Source organism: Oryzias latipes, chromosome 3 (assembly GCF_002234675.1).
Source record: "Oryzias latipes chromosome 3, ASM223467v1".
Classification (NCBI taxonomy): Eukaryota; Metazoa; Chordata; class Actinopteri; order Beloniformes; family Adrianichthyidae; genus Oryzias; species Oryzias latipes.
In genome coordinates, this window is record NC_019861.2 from 21595834 (window position 1) to 21620827 (window position 24994).

General features: G+C 39.6%; 1 protein-coding gene across 1 annotated transcript; it reads left to right on the plus strand.

Moving 5' to 3' along the window:
- The first annotated feature begins 239 nt into the window (after positions 1-239).
- On the plus strand, positions 240-23498 carry prtg (protogenin). Its single transcript, XM_004067331.4, has 19 exons — positions 240-382; positions 1696-1998; positions 7990-8134; positions 8244-8377; positions 9042-9338; positions 9442-9601; positions 9913-10160; positions 11378-11542; positions 11915-12220; positions 12719-12907; positions 16842-16937; positions 17013-17199; positions 17583-17710; positions 17814-17984; positions 18970-19149; positions 19247-19370; positions 19462-19603; positions 19854-19967; positions 20348-23498. Exons 1-19 carry the CDS (start codon positions 313-315, stop codon positions 20687-20689), a joined length of 3501 nt encoding a protein of 1166 aa, XP_004067379.1. The 5' UTR covers positions 240-312; the 3' UTR covers positions 20690-23498.
- The last annotated feature ends 1496 nt before the right edge of the window (positions 23499-24994 follow it).

Genomic DNA, 24994 nt, shown 5'->3' on the forward strand with positions numbered 1-24994 from the left:
CCCAAGTTTATATATTATGAAAGTTTACTTTTTTGCATGGAATTATGGAAATGAACACACGTTCCAGCGATATTCATTTTTTAAAGGGTCTGAAAGGGGTTGAAGCTCTACAGCGTGTATTACTACGTTCCGCCTGCAGGGGCCGCTAGACCTTAGAGTCCACGTTGACCTGCAGAGGTGATTAATTGACTCCGTCCATCCCAGAGGAGGGAAACTGCCCTCCTGCATCTCTGACCGCTAGTCCTCGCCGTCAGTAGAGTGCAGCTCAAGTGGAGGAAGCAAACATGCGAGAGTAGCTAGGATGCATGGACAATGGCGCCGGTTGAAAGGAGACTTTATCAGCGGTTGCTGTTCTTCGTGGTCATGTTGCTTCCAATCTCAGGTGAGCAGCTGTTTCATTATACGAATTTATAATTCCAATGCAACCGTCGGGTTACGTGCATGTGTGTGAGTGCCAAGACTGACTTAAGAGTGGGTTAATTTAAGTTTAAAGCTTTTTAAGTGGACAGATGACGTTGTTTCCAAACTGACCTTTGCTTTAGGAAAGACTCCACCGGTATGTTTTTAAATAGTTCATTTTTATCAATTTACACTTACAGCATTTTGGGTGCTTAACCCAGACACAGTTACTCTTACAGTGACTTTGTTTGGCCTTTAATTCTTCCTCAACTTCTTAAATATTAATTAGTAAATGAAAAAAAAGTTTAAAATGTGTGTTTTCTTATCAATTCAGTCAGATTTCCTGTTTAAAATACAGTCTTTCACTTACTTAGTTATTCTGCATGATTTCACTGGTGGTATGAGAAGCTGTTAATAGAAAAAAACACCTGCATAAAAATATTATCATTAATTTGATTCAAAATGTAATACATTTATAAATATTTGTGAAAACATAAGGGGTAGATGCCATCATCTTAAAAATGTAATTACTCATAATCGTAAATAGAGGTTTTTGCAGTAAGGCATGATACAGTTGCTGCTTGGGGCACATTAGATTAATTAAATCTAATGATTTTTAACTAAAGTCAAGTAGAGTGGTTTATTGCTTGAAAAGGAGTGGGAAGAAACAAACTTATTTGATCCCACCCTTAACTATATTTAGTTGTCATGATCCGGTTCTCATCACATCAAGGTCAGATGTTTTTGTCATAATAGAGTGCTTTTTGATTATCATCACAAAACATTCCTTCATAATTTCAGTAAAAATTAAAGTGAATCACACTTCATGTAATACATTTCTATTTATCATCACCGAAAAAGTTTAGTGTGAATGTATCCATGGTTTTCTTTTTTATGCTTTGGAAACAACATGTCTGCTATAAAAAAAACAACGACTCGTGTTTTTTTTTAATCAATGAGTGATGTTTTGAGTCGAGCTATAGAGTAATCCGAAGGGACTATGGGATTTATTTGTTTGACCTACTGTAATGGCAGCGTTGTCCTTCAGCTGACACTCCGAGTCGCTTTTACATTTGACAAACCATCTCAGCTTGTATTTTCCTGTCACGCTTGCATCAACTTTCACCCACTTAAGGTATAAGGTGCCACAGCCCTTAACTAATGTAATTACTAGCTCCTGAAAAGTCAATGCAAGCTGGCGTGTAAATACTTTAAATTCTTAGTTGGCCTCCTGGCAGAGGGTCTTGCTCTTGTGTGCGTCTCCTGATCGCCTCCTTTTGTATGTTTTTTCTGCAGGTATTTTATGCTTTAGTGAATTGTTTTTCACCAAGGAGCCCCGTGATGTGACTGTCATGAGGAAGGAGGCAGTTATCTTGGACTGTCAAGCACGAGGAGAGGCCCCCGTTCACATCCGATGGCTCAAAAGTGGATTAAAGCTTGTGGAGAGTGAACGGGTGTATCTGCTGCCCAATGGCTCCCTTTACTTTTCGGAGGTGGAGAGCAGACGAGGAGACAAATCAGATGAAGGGTGCTATCAGTGCCTTGCTCAGAACAAGTTTGGAACAATCCTGAGCCAGAAAGCCCGTCTTACAATCGCAAGTAAGTAGGTTTTTTCTCAAATTTTAACCATTTTTATGTTGCTTTTGTCACTTTTGTATGCATCTTCCTTTGTGTTGACTAATATATATATATATATATATATACACACACACACACACACACACACACACACACAATGTGTGTGTGTGTTTGCGGCCCATTCTTACACTTAAAACAAGTCTGTGGAAAGAGGCGCACAGAGTTAGAGCCTAAAATGGTGCTTGGAGATGCCTATTGGTGTGTTAATGAATGTGCAGGAGATTTGAAAGGTTAGAAGCTGTCCAGGATCCCAGCCCCTCAATACTAAAGAGCAGATGACCCCTATTTACTACTGGTCAGGCCTTTCATGTTATGGCACCCTGATCGTTTGAGGAATTGTTCTTTTGGAATGCTTTGTCCTTCACTGCTGGGCAAGTTGGCCTCATGATTTAAGGGGGATGTAGGGAAGCTTCAGGCTGAGATGGTCATGAGGGACCTAATGTTTTCTCTTTAGCGTCACCAGGGCGAAGATCAAAATGGGGTGCTCTGAAATCTATATTATAGGAAGCTTTCTGATTAAAGATTTAACAAGCTGTTAAAATTGAATTTGACCTAATTCTTCCACAAAGAAAGCTGCAATTTCTTTGTTTATGTTCAGTTTTTAAAGTTTCCCAACATTTTTTCCTTTTTCAGGAACTCCGTACAGCATCTGATTGGTGCTCACAAGAGCACGTTCAGATTTATTAATTAATTGATCAATTTACTGGCCCAGCAGCATGAACTAAAGCGGTGATAAACACTGTCTGTAAGCTTTACTAGTTTGTTTTAAAATGGCACTTAGACCTGCTAGAAGCTCTATCTGGAAGCTCGTAAAATTTTCACATACCTGAGAAATGCTTAGTTGAAGGACTCAGGGGCAGCAGTGGGGGTTGACACAAGTGGCAAGTATACAAACACACACACAAGCTAATGTGAATAGCTGTTTCCCAGTACTGCGGCTTTACTTTGTGTGTCTAAAAGGCCTAAACTTTATTGCAGGGCTTCTCAGGTTAGGAGGGACTGGATGCCTTGCAGACAATTGCTCTCTGCTTCACTACTCTGGTGAAAGGAAAGCTTTACACTCAGACCAGTTTTGTCCTCAGCGCCTCCCAAAAGCACAAAAGAGAAGGGATTCTGTGGGGGCAGTTGTTTTTTTTCCTGAAATCACTGGTCAGAACAACTTTGTTTGGTCACAGCAAAGCTAATTGCAGTGATTGTAAAAGTTAAATTGAACCAATTTTATGATGAATAATTCAAATGGGAATGCATCTGAAATCAGATCTGTTTGTTGTTTCTGAACAGGAAGTGGGGGTTTTTGTGTTATCAACTTCTCATTGGAGAATGATGATGTTGATGTAAGTTGACTTTAAAAGTTACAAAGCACAAAGAAAATAATTTGACACCCAAACTTTGTTGCACAATGTTGTCAGCAGACCTTAAATGAATGATGATTTTTATACAGAGACTCTTGTACTGTAGTTTCTTCATACTATATCAGATACACAAAGGAATGAACAGAAAAAATACATATTCTCTTGTCTTTCTACACATTGTTTGAAGTCGGAATGTGTTCAAATAGGTTAAGCCACAAACCAGTCAGTTAATGGGGTTGTTTTCGGTCAAACACGGCAGTTGATAACAGACTACATGAGCCAAAAATGTCTGGTATGAAATTGTGAGAAATTGCTGACAAACAGCAATTAAAGTTGGGAAAAGGGTTCTTCTCCAAATGGTTTGTGGCATACATTTGGAAATCTAGAAGATAGCAATTCAATCTCACATGGAATGTATTTAAATGATAAAAATCCTAGATCATTTTATTTTTGCTTAGTTTGATGCTTCTTAATTTTATTTTTGTGTAATGCTCAATGCATGCTTGGTTATAAATGGGCTCTTTATAAATACTTGTCTGTAAAAGATTAATATTCTGGTGCTGGTACCGTTGGTGTGCACAGACGATTGGAATTTAGCTGTGTATCCACAGGCAACCAGATCAAGACAGCTCCTTAAAGTAAGGAATGCATTTAAATTGAATTCCCGATGACAGTTAGAGGCTGCAATAAGGCAAAAGTCAACTCGCATGGTGTGAACTTTAATGTTAATGAAAGAAATGCCCTGAAGTTAGACCAGCCAAAGCTCTGAACCTCTGCAGGTTAAGAAATGTTACTATGGTTGCTCTGAATGGCAGGCCTGGAGGTCAGTAGATGGGGGGGCAGCGAGGCTGTGAAGAGGATCTAAATCTTCAGTACAATGCTGCTAGATGTCCATTTAACTTTATTTGTTGTTGTTAGTTTCATTTGAACTGCCATTGTAATAATTAAAAATGGAATAACAAATAAAGCTGGGTTAGAATGTATTTGCACATATTGACTTCTTAGTCCGATCTGATACAGGAGTTTTGGACAATGAGGCCACTGTTTTAGTGGAGGGTTGCTGTTGAGTGATTGGAAAACTTTGGGAGAGATAAGGACCTGATGTAGGGGGGTGAATGCTCTTTCTAGCACGACTCCCCCTCCGCCTATCCTGATCTTTGAGAGGTCACACTGCTCATGGGAATAGGCCTTTGTTTGGCCAGGCCAGTGGTCACTTGGCAGGGTTGCAGCCTGTGTGCAGGAGGAGCACATCTGCCACCCGGCTAGTGATTGATTTGTGGGCTTTTTCAGCTTCGCATTCTTCTTTTTTGGTTATCAGCCTCTAGTCGCGTTTAGAAATGTTCATTGGAGTCATGTAGTGTTGTAGGGAAGTCTCCCTCTGTTCCAAAGCGAGGTTATCCAAAGGAATGCAGGTAGAACAAGGAAACACAATGAGGGGTTTTTGGTGTCATTAGTCCTTGCTGAGATAGCTTAGTTTTGAGGGGTTATTGGTCAAGTGATAGTTATCAATTTAGCATGCAGTGGAGAAACCAGGGAGGATGATCAATTTTAATGTCTCTAAGCAAATATTGAACCTCTGGGGATGAGTTGGAGGAAGGAGGGTTGAGGCTAACACCAGGACTTTCCATGTGTCATGCTGTTTTTGTCACTTTTTTGAATTCACTGAGTTCAGAATGTTGTTGTCTTGAAAAAAACACGTTGCAGAAGGGGGAAAAAATATTGATTGTAAATGGATACAAGTTTTTTTTTAAAGTTAAAAATAATCTAGGTTTCAAAGACTATCTTAGGTGGAGGTTGAGCATTGCCTGAGCAGAAAAAATGTTTCCCTTAGTCTGCTAAATGAAACAAACAAACAAACAAACAGAAACAAATAAACAATTCCTGGGGTCCTCAAATAAACAATTCACTCCAAAGAAAAATGAAGCATATAAGAAATCTTTAGGTTAAGTAAGTATTTTTGCTGCGTTGTGTTCTGACTGAGAAAGTGACCACAGAGAGGGGCTGAACTCATTCCTAGCATTTGTGGGAGAATCTTTGTTTGTGCTTGACCTGTCCACTGACCTGTGGTGTGTTGAGCTGCCGCTGTAGAAGAACCCATATGCTTCCAGATGAAGTCCTAAATGCATCATTTCATCACTCCACCAGTTTGGACTATCACTAAAAATGCGTTAAAGATCAAAGAATGCATAGTAACTTGAGCTTTCATACCTGTGGGACTCTGCTTGTGAAAGTTTGTGTCAGACTGAAGCTTAGGCTGCATTTAAAGCAATTTTTATACAACAAATCAGCCTGTGGTGACAAAATTGAACTTTGAATCATCACAGCTGGAAAACGGCATAGGTGAATGTTTAGTTAGCTTTCATGCATGTTGTTAGCAGAGGCACTGGTTTAGGCTGGAGATCAAGTTAGATCTTTTTTAGACACCAAACAAATTGCAATAATTTTAATTCTATTCCAAATGTTGATACAAAAAGGAATCCTTTAGCCAAAGTCAGTGTAAAGGCTGCATCCTCAATTCATGGGATGTTCAGCTGCAGTGAGTCTGACGTAAAACAAGTTATTTAGTACTGCTTGAGCGTATTTAAAACTCTGTGCATTGATATATTGTGTTACTAGCATTTTGTCCTTATTGTGCTTGAATTCTTTTTTTTTTTTGTATATTGGTTAAAGAGATAAGCATGTGAAGAGAGTTAACACTATAAAAATAGGAGCAAAGTTTCTGAGGTAATGCGCTAAGTGGTCTCATTGGAAAAAAAGGTGTAGTTCATGGACAGGAATGGAATTGAAGGTATCAGTATCTAAACTTCTGAAATGATACCCAGTCCTAGTCAAGCCGCTCTCTGTCTGAGTTGAGTTCCAGCCTGAGATTTGTGAAGGTCAAAGGTCAAATTAATGAGAAGGGCAGATGGTCAGAGCTGTTTCTTCAAGCTTTTGGGAGTAAGCTGAGGTATTTGTTCTGTACTCTAGAAAAGGTAATGTTAACATATTCAGCCAAAGTTTCATGTTTTTGTGTGTTGGTGCAAAAACAAAACAAAAAAGGTTCCAATAGTTTTTTGCCTTTTTTTCTGGAAAGAAAAACTAAATATAGGTAACTTAGTAAAAAGACATCAGTAAAATGTCTCCAATCGCTTGACAATTTTGGTACAATAACTTTACCCTGAAATTGGCAAAAGAGACAGAAGAACCTTCTAGCGGGGAAAGATAACCACCAGCACATAGATCTTCTACTTTGCCTTTTTAGTTTATCAATAAATAAAGAATTTCTTGTTGTATTCCAGTCAAGAATCACCTAAATAAATGGGGGATCAAAGTTGTCAGGCAAGAAGATCAGCACATCTCCCATGTCCCGCAGCCGTGTTGTTGCATCACAGGGTGTGTGTGTGTGTGTGTGCAGTTGTGTGAAGAGGGTTTAACTGTGTCTCCTTTCCTCTATGTTCACATCAAACAGCCACAGTGGAGCTAAGGGGTAACAGCTCAAGACTAATTTGATTAAATAGGGCCTTGGTGAGGACATCTGATCTACACCACCGTTAGTCTCTGTTTAAACCTTGGAATATCATTGAGTCCACTGACAATTCAACATTTACCTGTGTGTAATTGAAATAATTGATAGGAACTTTAAATTTCCCATCTTTTAATGATTTAGTATGGATTTCAAAATGTCTCACCATAAGAATTGGTAGAATTTTTTTCTTCTTGAACTTAAAATAACTATAACTTTGCCAGAACTTAAAAGGACGTTTTTTATCAAATCTGTGGTAATAATTTCAGTTTTTTTAAGTCTCAGCTCTTCTGCTGCTTCGCTCTAGACCACTGCCTTCTCGAATGCATCCATCCGCCCCCTCATGCACACTACAATGCGTTTGCTGCAGCTGAAGTTCCCCAGAGACATTTGCAAATTTTTTGATATACACGTGAAAGTTAGCATGCCGCCCTGTTTCCTCTGTCACAAACAAACAAACAAAAACCTGTGATTGATTTCTTTTAACAAATTACTGACCACAGGCTGATGCAGCTTCCTGAGAAGAGGGGGATGGTACTAGCCTGGGTGACCTTTTCAAGACTTTTATGGCTCACTATGAGGTCTTATCAAAGGAGCCGTTCGCTGACTTAAAGGTCCCAAACTGTTAAAGCTCCTACATGATTTATACACTATTTTCCTGTTGCATTAACAGTCTAGTAGTTGTTCGTGGTAGGTCTTGTTTAGCTGCTGGTCAGCTGGTGCCTGAAAACAGCTCAGTTTCAGGGAAACCTTATCCCTGCAGGATGTAGTGGCTCCACTCCAGTCAACACCTACTTGCAGGACTTGGCATGTCTCTGGCTTTAGGTTATAGGCATTTTTGTTTTATGACATCCACTCTGGATCTGACTGGGAGATGGATGTCTGGGATCCATCACTGTGTTTGGAAAGAGGGATTGACCTGAAAAAACAAACAAAACAACTGCAACTTATTATCATCCTTTGGAGTTTGTACTTGTAGATATGTCCTCGCTTGTTTGCCACAACGGCTGAAATGGTCAAATATGTGCGACACTAATGCCTGTAATGTGATATGGATGCTATTCTGATACCTTTGTCCTTCATGCTGTTTTTCTGCAGGTATGTCCTCTTTTGCACTCCAGCCAACATCCATAGTGGTGACTGAAGGCTCAGTTGCCAGGTTTTCTTGTAAAATCAGTGCTCACCCTCCTCCCATCATCACTTGGGAGTTCAATCGAGTCACTCTACCCCTCTCCACTGAACGGTACACACTGGTATTTTCAATGTAACCTCATGGAATTGTTTAATGTTGAGTTTGATAATTGCTGTGTTACTGTCCACTTTTGAAATATTTTTGGTGTGTGTTGGTTCAGAATTACAGTCCTGCCCAGCGGTGTTCTGCAGATCCACGGGATCCAACGAGCAGATGCCGGACATTACCGCTGCATTGCCACCAACATCGCCAGCCGCCGCCGAAGTGCAGAAGCCACCCTCACTGTCACTCCATGTGTGTCTTTTCACTTATTGTTTAAGTCCCACTCCAGTCACCTTTGATCTGTTGTAAAAGAGTTCCCAGTGATTACTTAAAACCTCTGTCGTTTTTCCAGGACAAAGTTTCTGCAGGGTAGCAGTAGTTTAACAGTAATTCACCTCTGAGTTGTAAAAGGACCATTGGTGCAGAATAAACCTTTCCTCATTTCCCATAATCCCTTTGTTTACACTCTCTGTCTAGATTACAGCCCCTCACAACCCCAATTTAACATTACCTGTGCTACAAAAATGGTGAGAAATATTGGAGTTATTCAGCCGTACAGTTTTGAGCCAGATGCCAGCTCAGACAAGGAAAACAAAGATGTTCATGGATCTACTTGTGCACTAGTGAATGCATCGGAATGGAGTGGAGCAGGGAGCTTGTGGCTGCCGACTGGAGCACCTGCGTCGCAGTAATAGGCTTTTTTTAAATGGCATTTTTTGTCTGCTCCCATAATTTAATACTTTACTTTTAATTTTCTCCATCATAAGAAAAATGCCACAAAAACATTTTTACTATCCTGGGTCTTTAATTTTCTGTTTGCTCAACACACATATATCAAGATGGTTTTGCTGTCATTTTCCCTTCACTGCGAGTGATGTGAGATATTTACTGATGGTGTCCTGCTGTCCCTGCACAGTCCCAGCCCCCCATCTTCCTCAAAGACCCCATATTATTGCTGGACCAAAGAACATGTCAGTGTCGCTGCACCAGAGTGCCATCCTGGAGTGCCTGGCCACAGGAAATCCACGTCCTCTCATCTCCTGGAGCCGAGCTGACGGCAAATCCATCGATGTTTACAACACTAAAGTGTTGGGAAATGGCAACCTCCTAATCACTGACATTAAGCCGCAGCATGGAGGGGTCTATATGTGCAGAGCCACCACTCCCGGCACACGGAACTATACTGTCTCATCAGCCAACATCACTGTGTTAGGTAAAGGTTCTACTACTTTTCCAGGAGGTTACTTTTACTTTTTTTCCTTGTAGTTTATAACAAACTAATCTCGTCCCCTTTACATATTTTTTTTCAAATGTAGCTCCACCTTCCTTGGTGGAATGGCCAGAGAGCTTAACCCGCCCACGTGCTGGCACCGCTCGATTTGTGTGTCATGCTGAAGGGGTTCCGACACCTCAGATCACATGGTTCAAAAATGGAGAAAAAGTTCAGTCCAACGGTCGGATCAAGATGTACCACAGGTACATTTCTTCCTTGGGTTTCTCACACATGTCCGCAGAGACCAAGAGACCAGAGTCAAGAGTCTCATTAGACAGTTGTTGACCAATTTTAACCTGGTTAAATTAATAATTCACCATTTCTCCCACAGTAGAAAGGAAACCAAATAATTTACAGCTGTTCAAATTGAATTTTTGTTGGTTTTCCAATAATTTGATTCCTGCTTCTCATTCAGCTGTCAGTGTTCGTTAAAATAACAATAGAATGACAGCACTCTGGAGGAAGAGCAGAGGGAAGCTCCGTTTCTTTAATACTTTGCATTGTGTGTTAACAGCAAACTGGTCATCAACCAGATCATCCTTGAAGACGATGCCATCTATCAGTGCCAGGCAGAAAACGAGCTGGGGTCGGTCCTCTCCATGGCCAGACTCATCGTGGTGATGTCGGAGGATCGGCCAAGCGCACCCAGGAACATCCGGGCCGACACCGTGTCGAGCTCTGCCATCCTTCTGGCCTGGGAAAGGCCTCAGTATAACTCGGATAAAGTCATTGCGTACTCTGTGCACTACATGAAGGCTGAAGGTGAGTGTCGCTTTGACACAATATAGTATTTTTTTATGCAATAAGACATTCTAAGGCTGTTAAGAAAGTTATTATTTTGTTAGGAGGTTTTAAACAGAAATACTTTAAAAAAAAAAAAGAAACAAATCAAAAACTTTCTAAACAAATAGTCGAGAGGACAAACATCTCTTGGATTTCGGGAGCCCATTCCTTTGCTGGATAGAATATAAAGACATTACAATTCACAAAAACATTTTAAAAAGTTCCCATAAAGCCCAAAGGTTAGACCGAGGCAGGAGAAAAGCAGCCAAGTCTTTGGGTTTCCGTGGGAATACTTACGTTTGATAACAAGAGTCACATTCGCACAATGCAACTTTTCAGGAGAATGTGCTGCCAGTTCATTCAAGCACTGCACTTAATCACAATGCAGCTGACTTCCGCTGGAAAAAGGACACAGAATTTTTGCTCAGAGAAAAGAGCACCTGCTGGATTTTTCCAGATAAGGAGGTCAAAATAAAGGCTTTTTGAACTCCCTTTGTAAAGTTCTTTAAAAATGCAGCTTAACAGTAATTATTTTACAGTTTCCAGTCAGTGCATAGTTGAGCACTTAAAGAATGTTAAACAGTGCAGGTTGTTGACAGAGTGGCTTGGTGATACATTGAAGTTCTTCTGAAAAGAGAAGCTAATTAGTGCATGTAAAGAAGTGTCTAAAAATGTGTGTATTCTGGGAGGCAGCAAGAGTGTGTGAACTGAACAGAAAAACCAGCATTGTATTTTTGAAAAGGCCCTTTGAGGCTTTCAGGCTATTATACAAAAAGTCCTTTTATTGACTTTTAAGTATTTTGTTTACCAGGTAAGAATTCAAAGCTGGTGATTATGAATATCCAATCTCAAATCTTGTCTCTTATATTTTTTATTTGGACTACACTAAAATGTTAGTGCTGGAAAAATGTAATGTCAAAATTAAAGATTTAAAAAGTTGCATTTCTGTTTTAAAATCAGACCTCACATACATGAGATTCTAAGAACCATGAATACTTCTTTTGTTGAGACAACAATGTGGCTTTTGTTACCACAGCAACAGCAATCACTGACTAAACCACTAGAGCCCTAATGAAATCTTATCATTTATATTCTGAAAATTTCAATAAAAATCTGTATTTGCTTGTTGTTGTTTCATACTTTTTTGAAAAGAAAAGTCCCATTTATTTATTTGTGTAATCTCTTCATTTGTCCAGGATTAAACAATGAGGAATATCAAGTTGTCATTGGAAACGATACCACTCGCTACATTATTGATGACCTAGAGCCTGCCCGCAACTACACCTTCTATGTGGTGGCCTACATGCCCATGGGAGCCAGTCGCATGTCCGACCATGTCTTCCAACACACATTTGAGGATGGTGAGGCCAAACACTGTCTACTTTAGACTTTCTCTTATAAGAACCCAGACCCATTTCTCCTTAAGAATAAAATTATGTGGAATATACCACAAACCAAGAACACAGAACACATTTATGTTTTTCTGTTACACTGATGTCACTATGGGTTCTTATGGGTTAAAATAAAAATGTCCTTAAATACAAAAAAACAAACGATAAAAGCTGCCAGTTTTCCCATTCCCTTATATCTTATTTTATCTTTGGAAATTGTGTTTTCAATTTCGTATTTTATTGTATCTAAGTAATAGCTTTATTTTGTTTTTACAGTAAACATATAAAGGAAGTGAGCAGCAAAAAGACAAATTTATGTTTGTATTTCCTGTCTGTCCACAGTTCCCCTCCGGGCTCCAGAGCTGAGCCTCACCAGCCGCAGCCCCACAGACATCCAAGTTTCTTGGCAGCGTCTTCCGATGAAGCTGAGCCGTGGTCACGTTTCTGGGTACCGCTTGTCCTATCGCACCAGTTCTGAGAGCGGGGTGTCACAAATAGAGCTGCCAGGGGAAAAGACCCAATATTTCCTTGAAAATCTGCAACCAGACACCATCTACCTGCTGCGTATTGCTGCTGCCACCAGCGCAGGGTGGGGCGAGCAGTCTGCCTGGACTTCTCATCGTACTCCAAAGGCATCCAGCATTCAAGGTACAGCTTGAAGCAAATATGTTGTTTTTATTGTCCAGAATTAATGTAAATAACTAAATAAAACTGAAAAAGTGCAGGACAAACATTTCATTATAAGACTGATGAAATGACATTCTGATCAATTGGTCTCTATTATCGTGCTGTCCACCCTTGCACCATTTTACATCATAACATTAATATTCCTTGCCACTGTTATAAACCTCTACAAAAGAGAAAAATCATATCCTGTCTGAGTTGGGGAAATAGAATTGGCTGTTGTGGTTTAAACACAATGTAACACAGCTAGAGAGGTTTTGTATGGACTCTAACATTTTTAAGAGGTGACCAGTTCACATTTTAGTTTTCCTATGTAAGACAAAAATTGGGAATAGTTATTTTGATTTTTTTTTTATACTAGGAACTATTCTAAACATGTTTATAGCTTACAAACACCTTTATCAATACTGTTTCATCTTAAAACGTATTGTTTCCCTTCTGATTCTTGTCTGTTTTCCTCAGTTCCCTTGGCTCCTGAGCTGCATCTGGAGCCTTTAAACTGCACAACGATTTTAGCTCGCTGGCATCTGACACCGAGAGGTTCAGCCAGAATGCAGGGCTTCAAGCTCTTCTACCACGAGGAAAGCCAGCCTGAGAGCGCCCCAGTTCAGCTGAGCGCCTCTGTTAACAAACACATCATTGAAGGCCTTGGTGAGTTTTGTGTCAGGTTACCTTGTGCAACATTATCACTTTGTATGCAGTATTTTCCCAGCCTTCTGTCACTCATTAGTGTAGTCAAGAAGTTTCACTTTTGGGTTTTTGAGATACAGAATTTTCATTTATAAGCTTTTTGTGACAACTATTCTTTTTATAGCTTGTGTTAAAATTAGTTCAGAAGGTTAATTATCATTGACAGATTTTTTTGCCCCACTATTAGCTGTGAGATTCAACGCCTAAATGTCTATAATACAATTTATAATTGACTAAAATGTGTGTTATTAATCATCTAAAAAGTTCTTGAAACCAACAAAGTTTTCAGAACAAAGTCTTTGATTGACTAATTTGATTAAAACCAGCCGCAGCATCTGCTTACACCAAAGCTTTTGAGTGATTAATGGGATTAGGGCTTGTCACGTGTTGAGCAGAGCATCACTGGGCATAAAAACGAGAACAGCTTCACATCCTCCTGCTCTGACCTCCCAACCTCTGAGCAGAATATTTGAGTGCAGCTTTTTCTTTTGTGTTAGTAGACGTATCACAGCTTTTCTGGTCTTGGAGTCAGCAAAGCTGTAGGTTTTTATAATGCAGGAAGGAGGGGGGACAGGCCAGTTCAGTGGACATCTGACCATCTGTGACCAGGGGGGTCAACCAGGTGGTCAGCAGCTTTCTTGAAGATCAGGAAATTGTGTTTGAAAAAAGGAAGTAGAGAGAATAGATTAAACAAAGTTAGAGTAGATAAAAATGATTGAAGATTAAGATAACTAACAAACTTTGTCAAATGAAGTCAAACGTTTAATTTCTAGATTTTATTATATCTTTAAATCAAGAAGTAAACTCAATTTTCCCTCTAAGTTAACATGGGTAGTTGTCATCCAAACTAAAGGAGAGCTTCACCTGAATTAAAGTGCTGGTTTCATTGGGTGGAGGGGCTTTGCAGAGCTGTTTGATGGAGAGGAAAGCTGTTCTGAGGAAGCTGATTTATCATGTGTTTTATGACTGCTTTGAGCAGTGTCGCTGGAGGATCACAGGCATCAAAGACTCTTATTGTGTTTGGCTTTGAGAGCCACAAAGATGGTTTATTAGCCAGGGCCTAAAGGAAATGCATTCCCCTGACCATCTGAGTTGTTAGCCAAACAATGGGCGAGCTGTGTGAGCTCTGTATCTTGCAGCTCTGAGCTCCAGCACTGCACTTGTGGGGCAACACATCCTGCACCAGTGAAAATAGTGGAGAGACGCTTTTCACCCCTGTGTTTATATTGCTGTTAACAGAATTGCAGTAACCCACTGGTCAAAAAGGAAAAGGAAAAACTAAATAGACAGTGAAGTACTTTTTAGCACATGGGAACTCTTATCTGTTTTACCACTATATACATGGTACGTTTTTTCAGTCTCTTTTTGTTTTGTCTTTTTATTTTGTAAACTTAGACATAAAGAAAGGCTTTAATTTCGCTGTGACAGTACAAAGCTCACGAATTATATATCAATTTTTTTTATACACGTACCCTTGTTCCCTATATTTGATGCTTTTACTACTAAAGATCGAACTCAATCCAGCTGTTTTTAAGAAAGTAGCTTGATGTCGGAAATTGATGTTCCTCAGCAGGTCATGACTTCAAATTAAATCTCCTGGTACTGTAAATGGCTTTTCCGATAATCCACTTGATGTTGAGTGCAGTAACTGTTCTCCTTCTTAAAAACAACATTGATTTTTGTGCTGGGAGCTGTTCCAGGGCTGGATGCTGCTGAATCAGCTCTGTGTACATCTGCAGAGGATTCCGCTCTGAACCGGCCTCCTTCTGAATGATCCCTGATGACAATCCAAATGATTGAGAGGGCTCTGTGAGGGGACAGGAATGTGGTCGTAAGGCTCCAGTGTGTGTGTGGCACGGTGAGGTGACCTTTCTCTGCGTGGCGTACTCTGCTCGGCCTGTGGTTGGAAGTTGGTGAACTGAAATGTTTCTCATAGACGTATGGCAACAGACCTGGATGCACAACTGTAGATTTATATCCCAGCTGGAGGCCACATTGCAGCCACTCCTGACGTTAAAAAACGTGCTTGGTGGGAAAACTAGGTCTGAATGACCATGATTTTCAAAGGTCTTTTTCCTGCTTTAGCTGCATGCGTGTCAGTTTGTGTATACGTGTTGATTTGTGTGGGTAAAGGCAATAGAGAGAGGAATGGTGGGAGGGATGATAGATGCTGGTGTGAGAGTTCATGCAGGAGTTGACATTTATGGCCTGGCTCTTTGTGGCCTGGGGGGCCTTTCGCAACAGAACAAAACTTCAGGAGCTGATGGGTTGTGTGGCAGAAAAAAGAGAAGGTTTGCGAGACCAAACAATGCACACAGAACAATGTACAGCTGCAGGTCTTTACAACACAATGTTAACCTGCAAAAAAACTACTTGCATACTAGTAATGTCAGATAAATAATCATAAGAGGTCTAATCTGGTGATTGGAAATAGAAAAAGCTGCATTTTAGGGGTGTATTTCATGGATTATCAGGTATTGTCTAAAATGATCAAACATCTGGATGTATTTTGGTGGCTAAAAATTAAACCTGATTGCTCAGTTTTCATTCATTTGCAATTTAAGGAGTTCACTTCAGTACAAGCATTTTATTCTGACTTCTGGTGTTTCCCTGTTTTTCTACTCACTTCCTCTGCTTGACCCTCCCCCTTTAGAGCGAAACGTGTAACCCCTCCTTTTGCAGGATTTAGCTTGCCGAGATTCCATGTCAAAGGTCGTGGCCCAGATGTCACAGCCTCCCCCCTCTCAGAGCTCCTCTCCTGCATAATTATGGCAGACCCATTGTATTTTTGGGGCTGGGAAGAGGTGCACTCTCAATGCCTGTTCCTCGGTGGAGGTGGGCACTAAAGACTTCAACCTAAAAGACCGGGATTACTAGAATACTCTGGTCAAAGAATGTATAATCCTTTGTGAGTTTGATACACAAACTCCTTATTAAACTAGTTCTAGTTTGAATTTTTTCAACTTTAGCAAAACTTTCATAGCATCTTCATCTAAAACATTTGTCTTTTTTTTTAAGATTTTTTTTTTTAAAGTTTCAAGTTAAATAAACAAAGTCCCATCTCAAAGCCCACCCCCACCACCTTAGATGCTTTAAGAATTTTATCTCAACATGACCTGCTGGCCTTGGTTTGGTTGGAGTAAACCTCCCCAGGGCTGTGGGCTGTGAGCTGCTCCACTTTGAAAACCTCCATGGAAACATCTCCTGTGGTCCTTTCCCACTCAGATCAAGACAGTGTGTGAACCAGACAATACAAAGACACCTTTCCCTTAGGTAATGCTAAAGTGTGACTTCGTCTGGCTGCCTATCACTTTTATATCGGTGATAGATAATGGCATCTGCTGCAACTTTTAAAGGCAAACAAAAAGTCTTTGCAAATATCATATGCAACCATAAACTGGATACTAATCACTTATTCTTTTAGGGATAAATGGGACATTTGGTCAGATGGCTATTATTCAGCTGTGAAGGGTTACTCAGGCCTGAAACTGTTGTTGACCGTCTGCATTTCCCCTCCCAGGGGATTTTATCTCTATCTGACCTCCAGATTCACAATCTAAGTGCAAGGGGCAAGTGACCACTGACCAGCAGGCCTGACCGGGGCCAAAGAAAGGGCTCTCTTATTTGCAGTCAAAAGACTCGGGGTGACAGGGTGATGGATAGTGGATCTCTCTGTCCTGATGCCCTGAATGGTGTTGAAACTGACCAAAGGGTTCACAGCGAAGAGCATCTGTCACACTGTCCAACCGCTCGTTTACCACTGCAGTGTCACACCAGAAAACCTCATTGGCCTGACACCTACGAAGTCCAACTCTTTGGTTGAAGCACCTTTCTTCACAAACTCCTGAATGAAAGTTTTTACAGTTTGCTTTGTTTTCCCTTTTTATTGTTTTAGACCCAAGAAAGAAGTATCATGTCAAACTCCTGGCTTATAATGTTGATGAAGATGGATATCAAGCAGATCAGACTGTTAGCACTCCGGGATGTGTCTGTAAGTGCCTCAGCATTTTCATGCATCTTTTTATCCAAAAATGTCAACAAAATCTTAACGAGATGTTTCTCTCAGCTGTTCGGGATCGCCTAGTGCCTCCTCCACCTCCTCCACATAATGTTCACGTGAGGACCAATACCTCCACCTCTGTGTTTCTAAAATGGAGTCGACCGGCGTTCAGCTCCAGCCATGCAGTTAACTATACTGTACGCTGCAACCCTGTCGGCCTGCAGAATGCATCTCTAGTGCTCTACTTGCAAACGTAAGCTTCTGGTTCTGGTCACTTTGATCCTGAAATTTCTGTCTTTTCAGAATTTCATAAAGATCTTTTTCATTTATATTCTTTTTTAAGCACAGTATTCTGTAGCTGTCTGTAAATCAAACATTTTGAGCCATCAAATAATTAGTGTTCTTGGCACCAGCTCCATTTAATTGCCTCTCACTACAGCTCCGCAGCTCCATCTAGTGGAGATTTTTGAAAGGCCAGCTCAATTGAATGACAAAAACATCAGAAGGGCTAATTGCTCACATCTAGGAGTCTTAATTGGTGTTTTCACTTCACTTTATTTAAAGTTATTATAAGAGTTTCACTGAATAAGTTTGAATGACCTGAATGTTGAAGTTTGTCACATCTTTCTTCTGCAGGAACGAGCAGAGTTTTGTGGTACGTGACCTGGAGCCCAACACTAAATATGAATTTGCCGTTCGCCTTCATATAGAGCAGCTGTCCAGCCCTTGGAGCCCCGTGGTCTATCAAACCACTTTACCTGAAGGTAAGCTCAATGCTTTCTTTATTCTTTGTTGTTTTGTGGAAGTTAATTGAACATTTCAGGCTTAGATCACTCATAACAATTTTTCACTCTATCGACCACCTAGCTCCCACACAACCCCCTTCCAACGTCAAAGTGACACTAATTGAGGAAGACACAGCACTCGTTTCCTGGAAACTCCCCGATGAACCCAATGTAGCTGTGACGCACTACACTGTCCTGTACGCCTCTAGAAACACGTGGGCTGCTGGGAAATGGCAAATGCTGCGGAAAGAGGGTAAGCAGCACAGGCTAAAAATGTTTTAAACATCTTCAAAATGACTGATTCGAGAAAATGTATGTATTTGCTAAATATTTGTCGTTTATTGATTATGATTATGTATTTTACTGAACATGGTTTGGAAGGAAATCTTGAATGTCTTTATTGAGAAGGCACTAGTTCAGCAAAGCAAAGGTTTGCGTTAATTTATGCAGTTTGGTTGATTTGATCCCAGGAAACACACATGAAAGAGCCTACACACATGAGAATAAACAACAAACAACTCACACTGTGGTAATATGCCTGAAAGTAAAGACATTTCCTCTTCTAATGCTGAGCATCCAGCCCCCCTGCTGGGGGGGTGACTGGGTGGTACTGGTGAAAGGGAGGTGAATATCCTAGATTTCCTGACACCCCCTCTTCAGTTCTTCTCTCCTGATGATTGTTTTAATGTTTGCTTTTAATTACATCACAAAGTCCCATTGTTCACAGCTCAGCTCGTGCAGCTTTGAGAGCTTCTTTACTCTTTTATATTTGTCATTTTTTATTGCTTGAATGTGTGCTATTGTTTTCTCTGTAAGAGCCTGCCTTCTCTCTGTATGTCTTGGCTCGATGCAGTTTCTGGCTGCAACTGAATGCTTTGTCTACAGACATACAATGTTGATGTTTGACAAAAGAAGAGTTTAAATCCTACTTTTAGTGATATTTTCCATCAGTTTCTAACAGGTTTAAATGGATAACATGCATAAGAAAATGTTAGGGTTTTGTTGCTAAATTGTTCACTATTTGCTTGTTTTTAGTTTGCAAATGCAAATACCTTATGAAGAAAATGTTACCCACAACTCCCAAAACTAATTCCAACAACCTTTATATGGATTTAAATAATATGTAACATTTCCTTTAATTTTTTTAGGCTGTTCTTTTCTAATCTCTGTAAATATGGTTAAGAACTGAATTTGTTTTTAGAACAATTTACTTACAAAAAGATCATATCCCACCACAGGAAGCTTGACTATGGCGCTGTTGGAGAACCTCAAGCCTGGACAGGTTTACCTGGTTAAAGTCTCTGCATCCAACCAAATGGGCGATGGTCCATTTTCCCAGGTGTTGGAGCTGGCAGTAAGAGCAGATCCCTCAGCTGGAAAAGACATCAGATTCTCCAGTGGCTCCTCACACTCCACAGGTCAGTGACTTCATTACTGAAGTCACACAGAAACACATTGGGTGACTACGATGTTCTTTTTTTTACGGTACTTACATTCAACTTTGATACTTTCCAGGCTTTTCTGATGGTTTCTATCATCTGGACCAAAAATCAATGACAGGTATAAGTGTGGGCGTGTGCATTGCTCTCACCTGCATCATTATCTGTGCCTTCATCATCATATGCAGAGGCAAAAACAGGTACTTTGTGTAAACATGCCGGCAACACTTATCCCTTTTCCCTAATATTCCAATTTCTGTGAGTCTCCTGTTGAATGTTTTTTCCCTGCAGGAAGCTTTCGGCTGTGAAGATCTACAGAAATGGTGTGAGCAGATCTACCACACCTGTAGGTCAGCAGGGATCAGAGGAACAGGAGGAGAATGCTGATGTGACCATTCCAATGATGACCCAAAGCCACTACGTAGATGCTAAAGTAAAAAAAAATACTATTAAGTATATATCAAGATGAAATAAAACCAAAATATACAAAAGCATTCCACTGGAAACAATTAACAAATTAATTTGAAAATATGTAGCGACAATGCAGTAATTTTTTGCATTTAAGATTAACAACGTGTTATTACAAAATTAGTAAGGATGATGTTTAAAGAACAGATTAAATGGTGAAATGCTAATTAAAATATTAATTATTTAAAGTAAAGTAAAACTTTCTTTTTTTGTAGGGTGGAACAAATCTTATCATCAATTCTCTTGGACCTGTTCAGCCCAGCTCTCAGAAGAAAAAGAAATGGTCTTTCTTCAGCAGTGACATGAAAAAGGAGAGCTTTGCCATGCAGGTAGGATGAAGACTTTCCTAGACGGGTCAGTGGGCTTTTCAGAGTTCTCATGGGTCATGTTTACATTTATGTTGGCACCATAAAATCCCCAGAAATCAGAATCACTTAACTTCCCTTTATCTGTTTTAGCTGCAAAGGCATTTGCCTTTCATTAGTTGAGCCTGAGGCCTATCTTTTCTCAACCATCTTTTACTTGTAATCTCTGTATTTGGGGGGTGTTTCATGAAAATCTGTTCCACAAATCTTTTTGGGAAAAGAAATTGTTGGAGTAAATTATTCTTTGAGGGTATTTTTATTTAACAAGTTTAACTCAAAGCTAGAGCTGCTTTCTACAGCTGTAAACCTGGGCATCTTTTCTTGTTTTTTTCTTAACAAATTAGGGACACGGCATTGTCTCCTATCAGGCTGGCACTACGATGTTGACCTACGAGGAAGAACTGTGCATTTCTCCAAACCAGCCCTCCACCCTTCAGGGCTTGCTGGAACATTCAGGCGACACAGAAAGATCTTCCAACAGCGACGGCAGCCATGAAACTGGCGACTCTGGCCGCTACTCTCACGACGAGACGGAGTTGACCAACCTGTCTTCTGGTCCGAACAGCCGCCCGCCATCTCTGTCGGCTGAGGACAGCAGCGGGGACTCGGACTGCAGCGGTCCTGCTGAGGAGCACCACGAGCTGTCAGATGAGAGGGAAATTGACCTGATAGAGAGGGTCTGCTGAGATTTGCCTCAAGTCACTGTGAAGCCCAGAGAGGTTTTCAGTCTGCAAGTGTGCAGCCATGTCTGTGTTTGCGTGTGCATCTATTAAGGCAGTGACTTGCAATCAAAACAACATTGTGCAACATCAAAAATGGACAAAATGACTTTTATCATTTAGCTAAGGTGTCACACTCAAAACAGAACAAAATCCGCCTTGCAGAAGCCCCAAATCTTACATGTCATTTCTTAAATGTACTTTAAAACAGGTTATTTATGGGTTTCATGTACCAGAAGTCTTAGCTGAAAGAGTGACTTAACAGAACCGATTTTAAGTAAAAGTTTAGAACATCAACCTACTTAAGAGAGCTTCAGAGGAACACAGAGCTTGTAAAGCTTTGGAAAACCTCTTCTGTAATGCATGTGCATGTGTTTGCACTGATGTTCAGAAATAAGAAAGTATCGTGGAAGGGGTAACAGCTTTATCCAGGTCACCAACATATGGAAAATTCACCCATAAAGGCCTGTGGATGTTGTTTTTGATTGCAAGCAAACTGCTGGACTGATTGTCAGCGTGAGAGTTTTGTAAGCTGTGTGAAGAAGCAGAAAGAGTGAACTTTATTATCATTTATCTTTAAATCAGGAAGCCAGCAAAGACCTGAACATTGTCAGCTGTTGGCCGAGAGGTTTAGTTGGTTTCCATGGCTTCTCTTTCAATGAATGTCTTTTTTTAAGTTTCTTTTTCTGTATATTTTGGAGAGAAAAAATCTCACCCACCGTGAATGTTTAAAGAAATATATGAAATGTCAGGGAAGTGACATATCTGACATTATTTATGAGAGTTTATCACTGGAGCAGAAGGGGAGTGTGAGGTCTCTCTGCTTTTAATCTACCTCAGTTTACCTCAGGGTAAACTTTCCACTATATTTTTTCTAACTACTTTAGGTTACGTGATGGGCAGCTTCATTTACACGTCTTGTTGTACGTCCTGATAACTTTTGGTGTAATTGTTGTCCCATTTTCTTTTACATTGTGTTTGATTTGGTGGATGGTAAGGGCACTGCAGCTTCCTCCTCTCACTCCACCTGGTTGTGTGGAATGAAGGATTTTATCACATCCTTTTGTTATTTGTCCCCTCAGACGATGCTGAGGTACTGAGCCAGTATTAATAATATTTTTGTCCATTTTTGAGTTTGAAAGAAATAATGAATGTCAGTTTTTATTTTGTATGCGCGTGTGCAGCTGCCCTTACTATTCCTGTTTTATACTACCTCGTTTAAGAGTAACTTTTGTTATTGTATTGATTTCCTCCACTCAGGGAACAAGGTTTAGTACATTGAAAAGCCATGTAGTGTTACATGGTGAACAGACAGGGTATCTTCTCAGTGCTAAACTATTGTACTGTGTAATTTCCTAATAGAAAATCCTATGAATGTATCTCTGACATGCGTGCCAGTAGCTCAGGAATTAGTGCTGCCTTTTCCATATAATGCAAATTGCCTCCTAGATGACAGAGGGAGTCAGCAGAGCTGGTTGTTGTTGACTTCCCTGTTTGACTTGCGTATAGATTGACACCAGAAGTGCTTGCAGTGGCATATTGGGTTAGAAAAGCTTTATAATATTTGGCCTTAATGTGGACAGTGTTCCTCAGATGACAGACACCAAAGCCTAATCTGTCTGAGGGAGCAACTCCACGTGAGGATGCGACACATGAAGAATGATTGTAGTGGAAAAAGTGTCTAATCAAGGAGACTGAAGTGAAGAATGCTATAAAATGTTTTACCTCTAAAATTCTATTTTTCTTAGAAGTTATTGTACTTCAGAGGAGTACGATGTGTAGTTATTTTGTAACTAGTTTTTGTTTTGATGTAGATTAGATACAGATTAGCACTTGTAGTTTTGTATTTCAAGCCAATGTGCAGCGGTGACTGCAAAGCTATTACCCAAAGACTTGTTTGCGGATTTAGTTTGCTATGGTTCCTCGACTAATCTCTGGCAAAAGGCCACCGAGGAAGGAGAATTAATCACAAGGGATCAGACCAAAGATGAAATGTGGCCTTAGAGATCAGTTGAGGCGCTGCACCTCAAACAACGCCATGCGCGTTAGTGGCCTTCACCTGCTGCACAAAGAGTGCTGAGTTTTACAGACTCGCAGAAAGTGCTAGCAGAGGCTTTATGGAGTTACTATAAATAATCAGTTTTATGCACACTGACCAAACTATCCTGCTGCAGAGTTATTTGTGAACTGTTGCAAACAGATGTCTGTATAGTAGGTGAATATTATAAGAGATATATACAGTGTATTATATTGATTAGTGGTCTGAGTTGCAACAGTGCAGTTTCATGTTAATGTGCACCCACTGGTATGTTTCCACAAGAGTGAGTGAACAATAATTTTCTCAACACTTTATTTTGAAAGATATACTCAAATAATTATAGAGATTAAATATTTATATTTTGATATTTTGGTGTATTGAGAGTTCACTTGTACAAATAAGTGTAGATGTGATTTAGTTTATGACTCAAGAAAGAAACATCAGTGGGTGCACAGACGTTGACATGTTTCTGTGTTTTTAATCAGTGGACTCTCCGAAGGATTCAATCATTATAAAGGGAAGTGATTCGTGCGTTTCAATCATTTTAACTCTAAAGGGCAAACTGTTTGAACCAAAGATTTTGAAATGGTCACCGTTGCATATTGGTGTCAGATATCAGTTCAAAAGCATCCTATTTGTGTGAAACTCGATCGGTTCCAGTGATTTTTGCTTGGTATTCTATTTTTAGTTCAGTATTTTGTCACAATGCTTTTTTTTGCAAACTTTAAACAAAGCAAACATCTTAGTTCTCTTTAAATCCCTAAATGTTGAATCTGTCAATAAGGAACATTTGTAGTAACCAAACCAAAGCTTTTTGAGTCACACCAGTTATAGTTTTGGGTCATATAGTTATCAAGGGTACATAGGTGCTAACTTTGGTGTTTATTTTGTCTGTTTGTTGTATTTTCAGTTCAGATGACACAGAACTGTGTGTCTGTAATCAAATCAAAGGACCCAGGATTTTGGTCTGCTGCTTTTCATGTCAAATGCTGGATTGATGTTCCTGTCCGAGGATGTGAATTTAAAGGGATAAAACATAGAGTTCGCTCTTTGTTTTCCTTTCTAAGCTTCTGAGCACAGCGGGTTATTTACAGTCATGCTCAGGGGAACCCGCATCTGCTCTGCAGTGAGGAAAAACAGGTTTCAAAATATGAAATTGAATGTACCTTTTTTGCAATGATTATGCTATCTGATATTTTCTGTTGATGATTTGTTATATTTTTGTGACATGGAAATGATTAGCAAGTTTTTTCCCAAGTGTTTCAAGGGCAATTTAGACAATGTTTTATTATAAAAAGTCTGATTCTCACTTTGAATAAAAATACAAAAAAATGTATGACGGTAAATTTGTTTTCTTTGATTCCTGTTCAATAGATCCTGTGTTCCTTGGTTTCAATTAAATATTTCAGTTTTGAAAAAGCACAAAGACTTAATATTATATATAATATTAGTAGAGTTGCAGCATTTCATCCAACCATAACTCTATATTCTCATTTATCAAGTTGTGATTGAATGAAAACACTGTAATTTAGCTTTAGGCTCAGAGGGAAGCTGCTTTTACAACAACATAACTCTTCTGAATTATTTCTGAACCTTAGTTTATGTCATTTTTATAAAGTGTTTTACTAAAATATGTATATTTTTTAAAACCATCACCAAGTGCTCCTCAACATTTGCACTTCTTTGTGTGACCAGTCTGAGCCAACGGAAACACCAAACTTTGTGTAAAAATAATTATATAAAAATACAACTGAAATGATATTGCTATATATGAAGGAGTACATTTTAAATTTTAAATGTTTACATTATATATCAATTTTTTTAAAAACCTCAGTAATGAATTTCCTTTTTGAAAAAAGCTTTGTTGCACTTCGAGATCTTACAGATATAAACAAAACAGTTTATTTTCAAATTTCAACATAGTAGTGAGTGAGCACATTGATTCCCCAGAGTACATCTGGCATGACGTGACATCACCTGACAATAGAATGTCATAGGAAAAGAAAAAGAGGGAAAAAAGTAAACCGTTCTATCCAGGGAGTTATAACTTGCATGAGGATCTTGAACGTATTAGTTCAATTCAATGTAGCCCATAATAATAACAACATTCGTCTCAATGGGGTTCACACTATGGTATGAACGTATTACAAACAGACATTCTTAAATTAATTTGTTTTGGATTTCTAAAATAAAGTGTAAAATTAATATACTGTTTGTACTCCCCAAAAAAATCC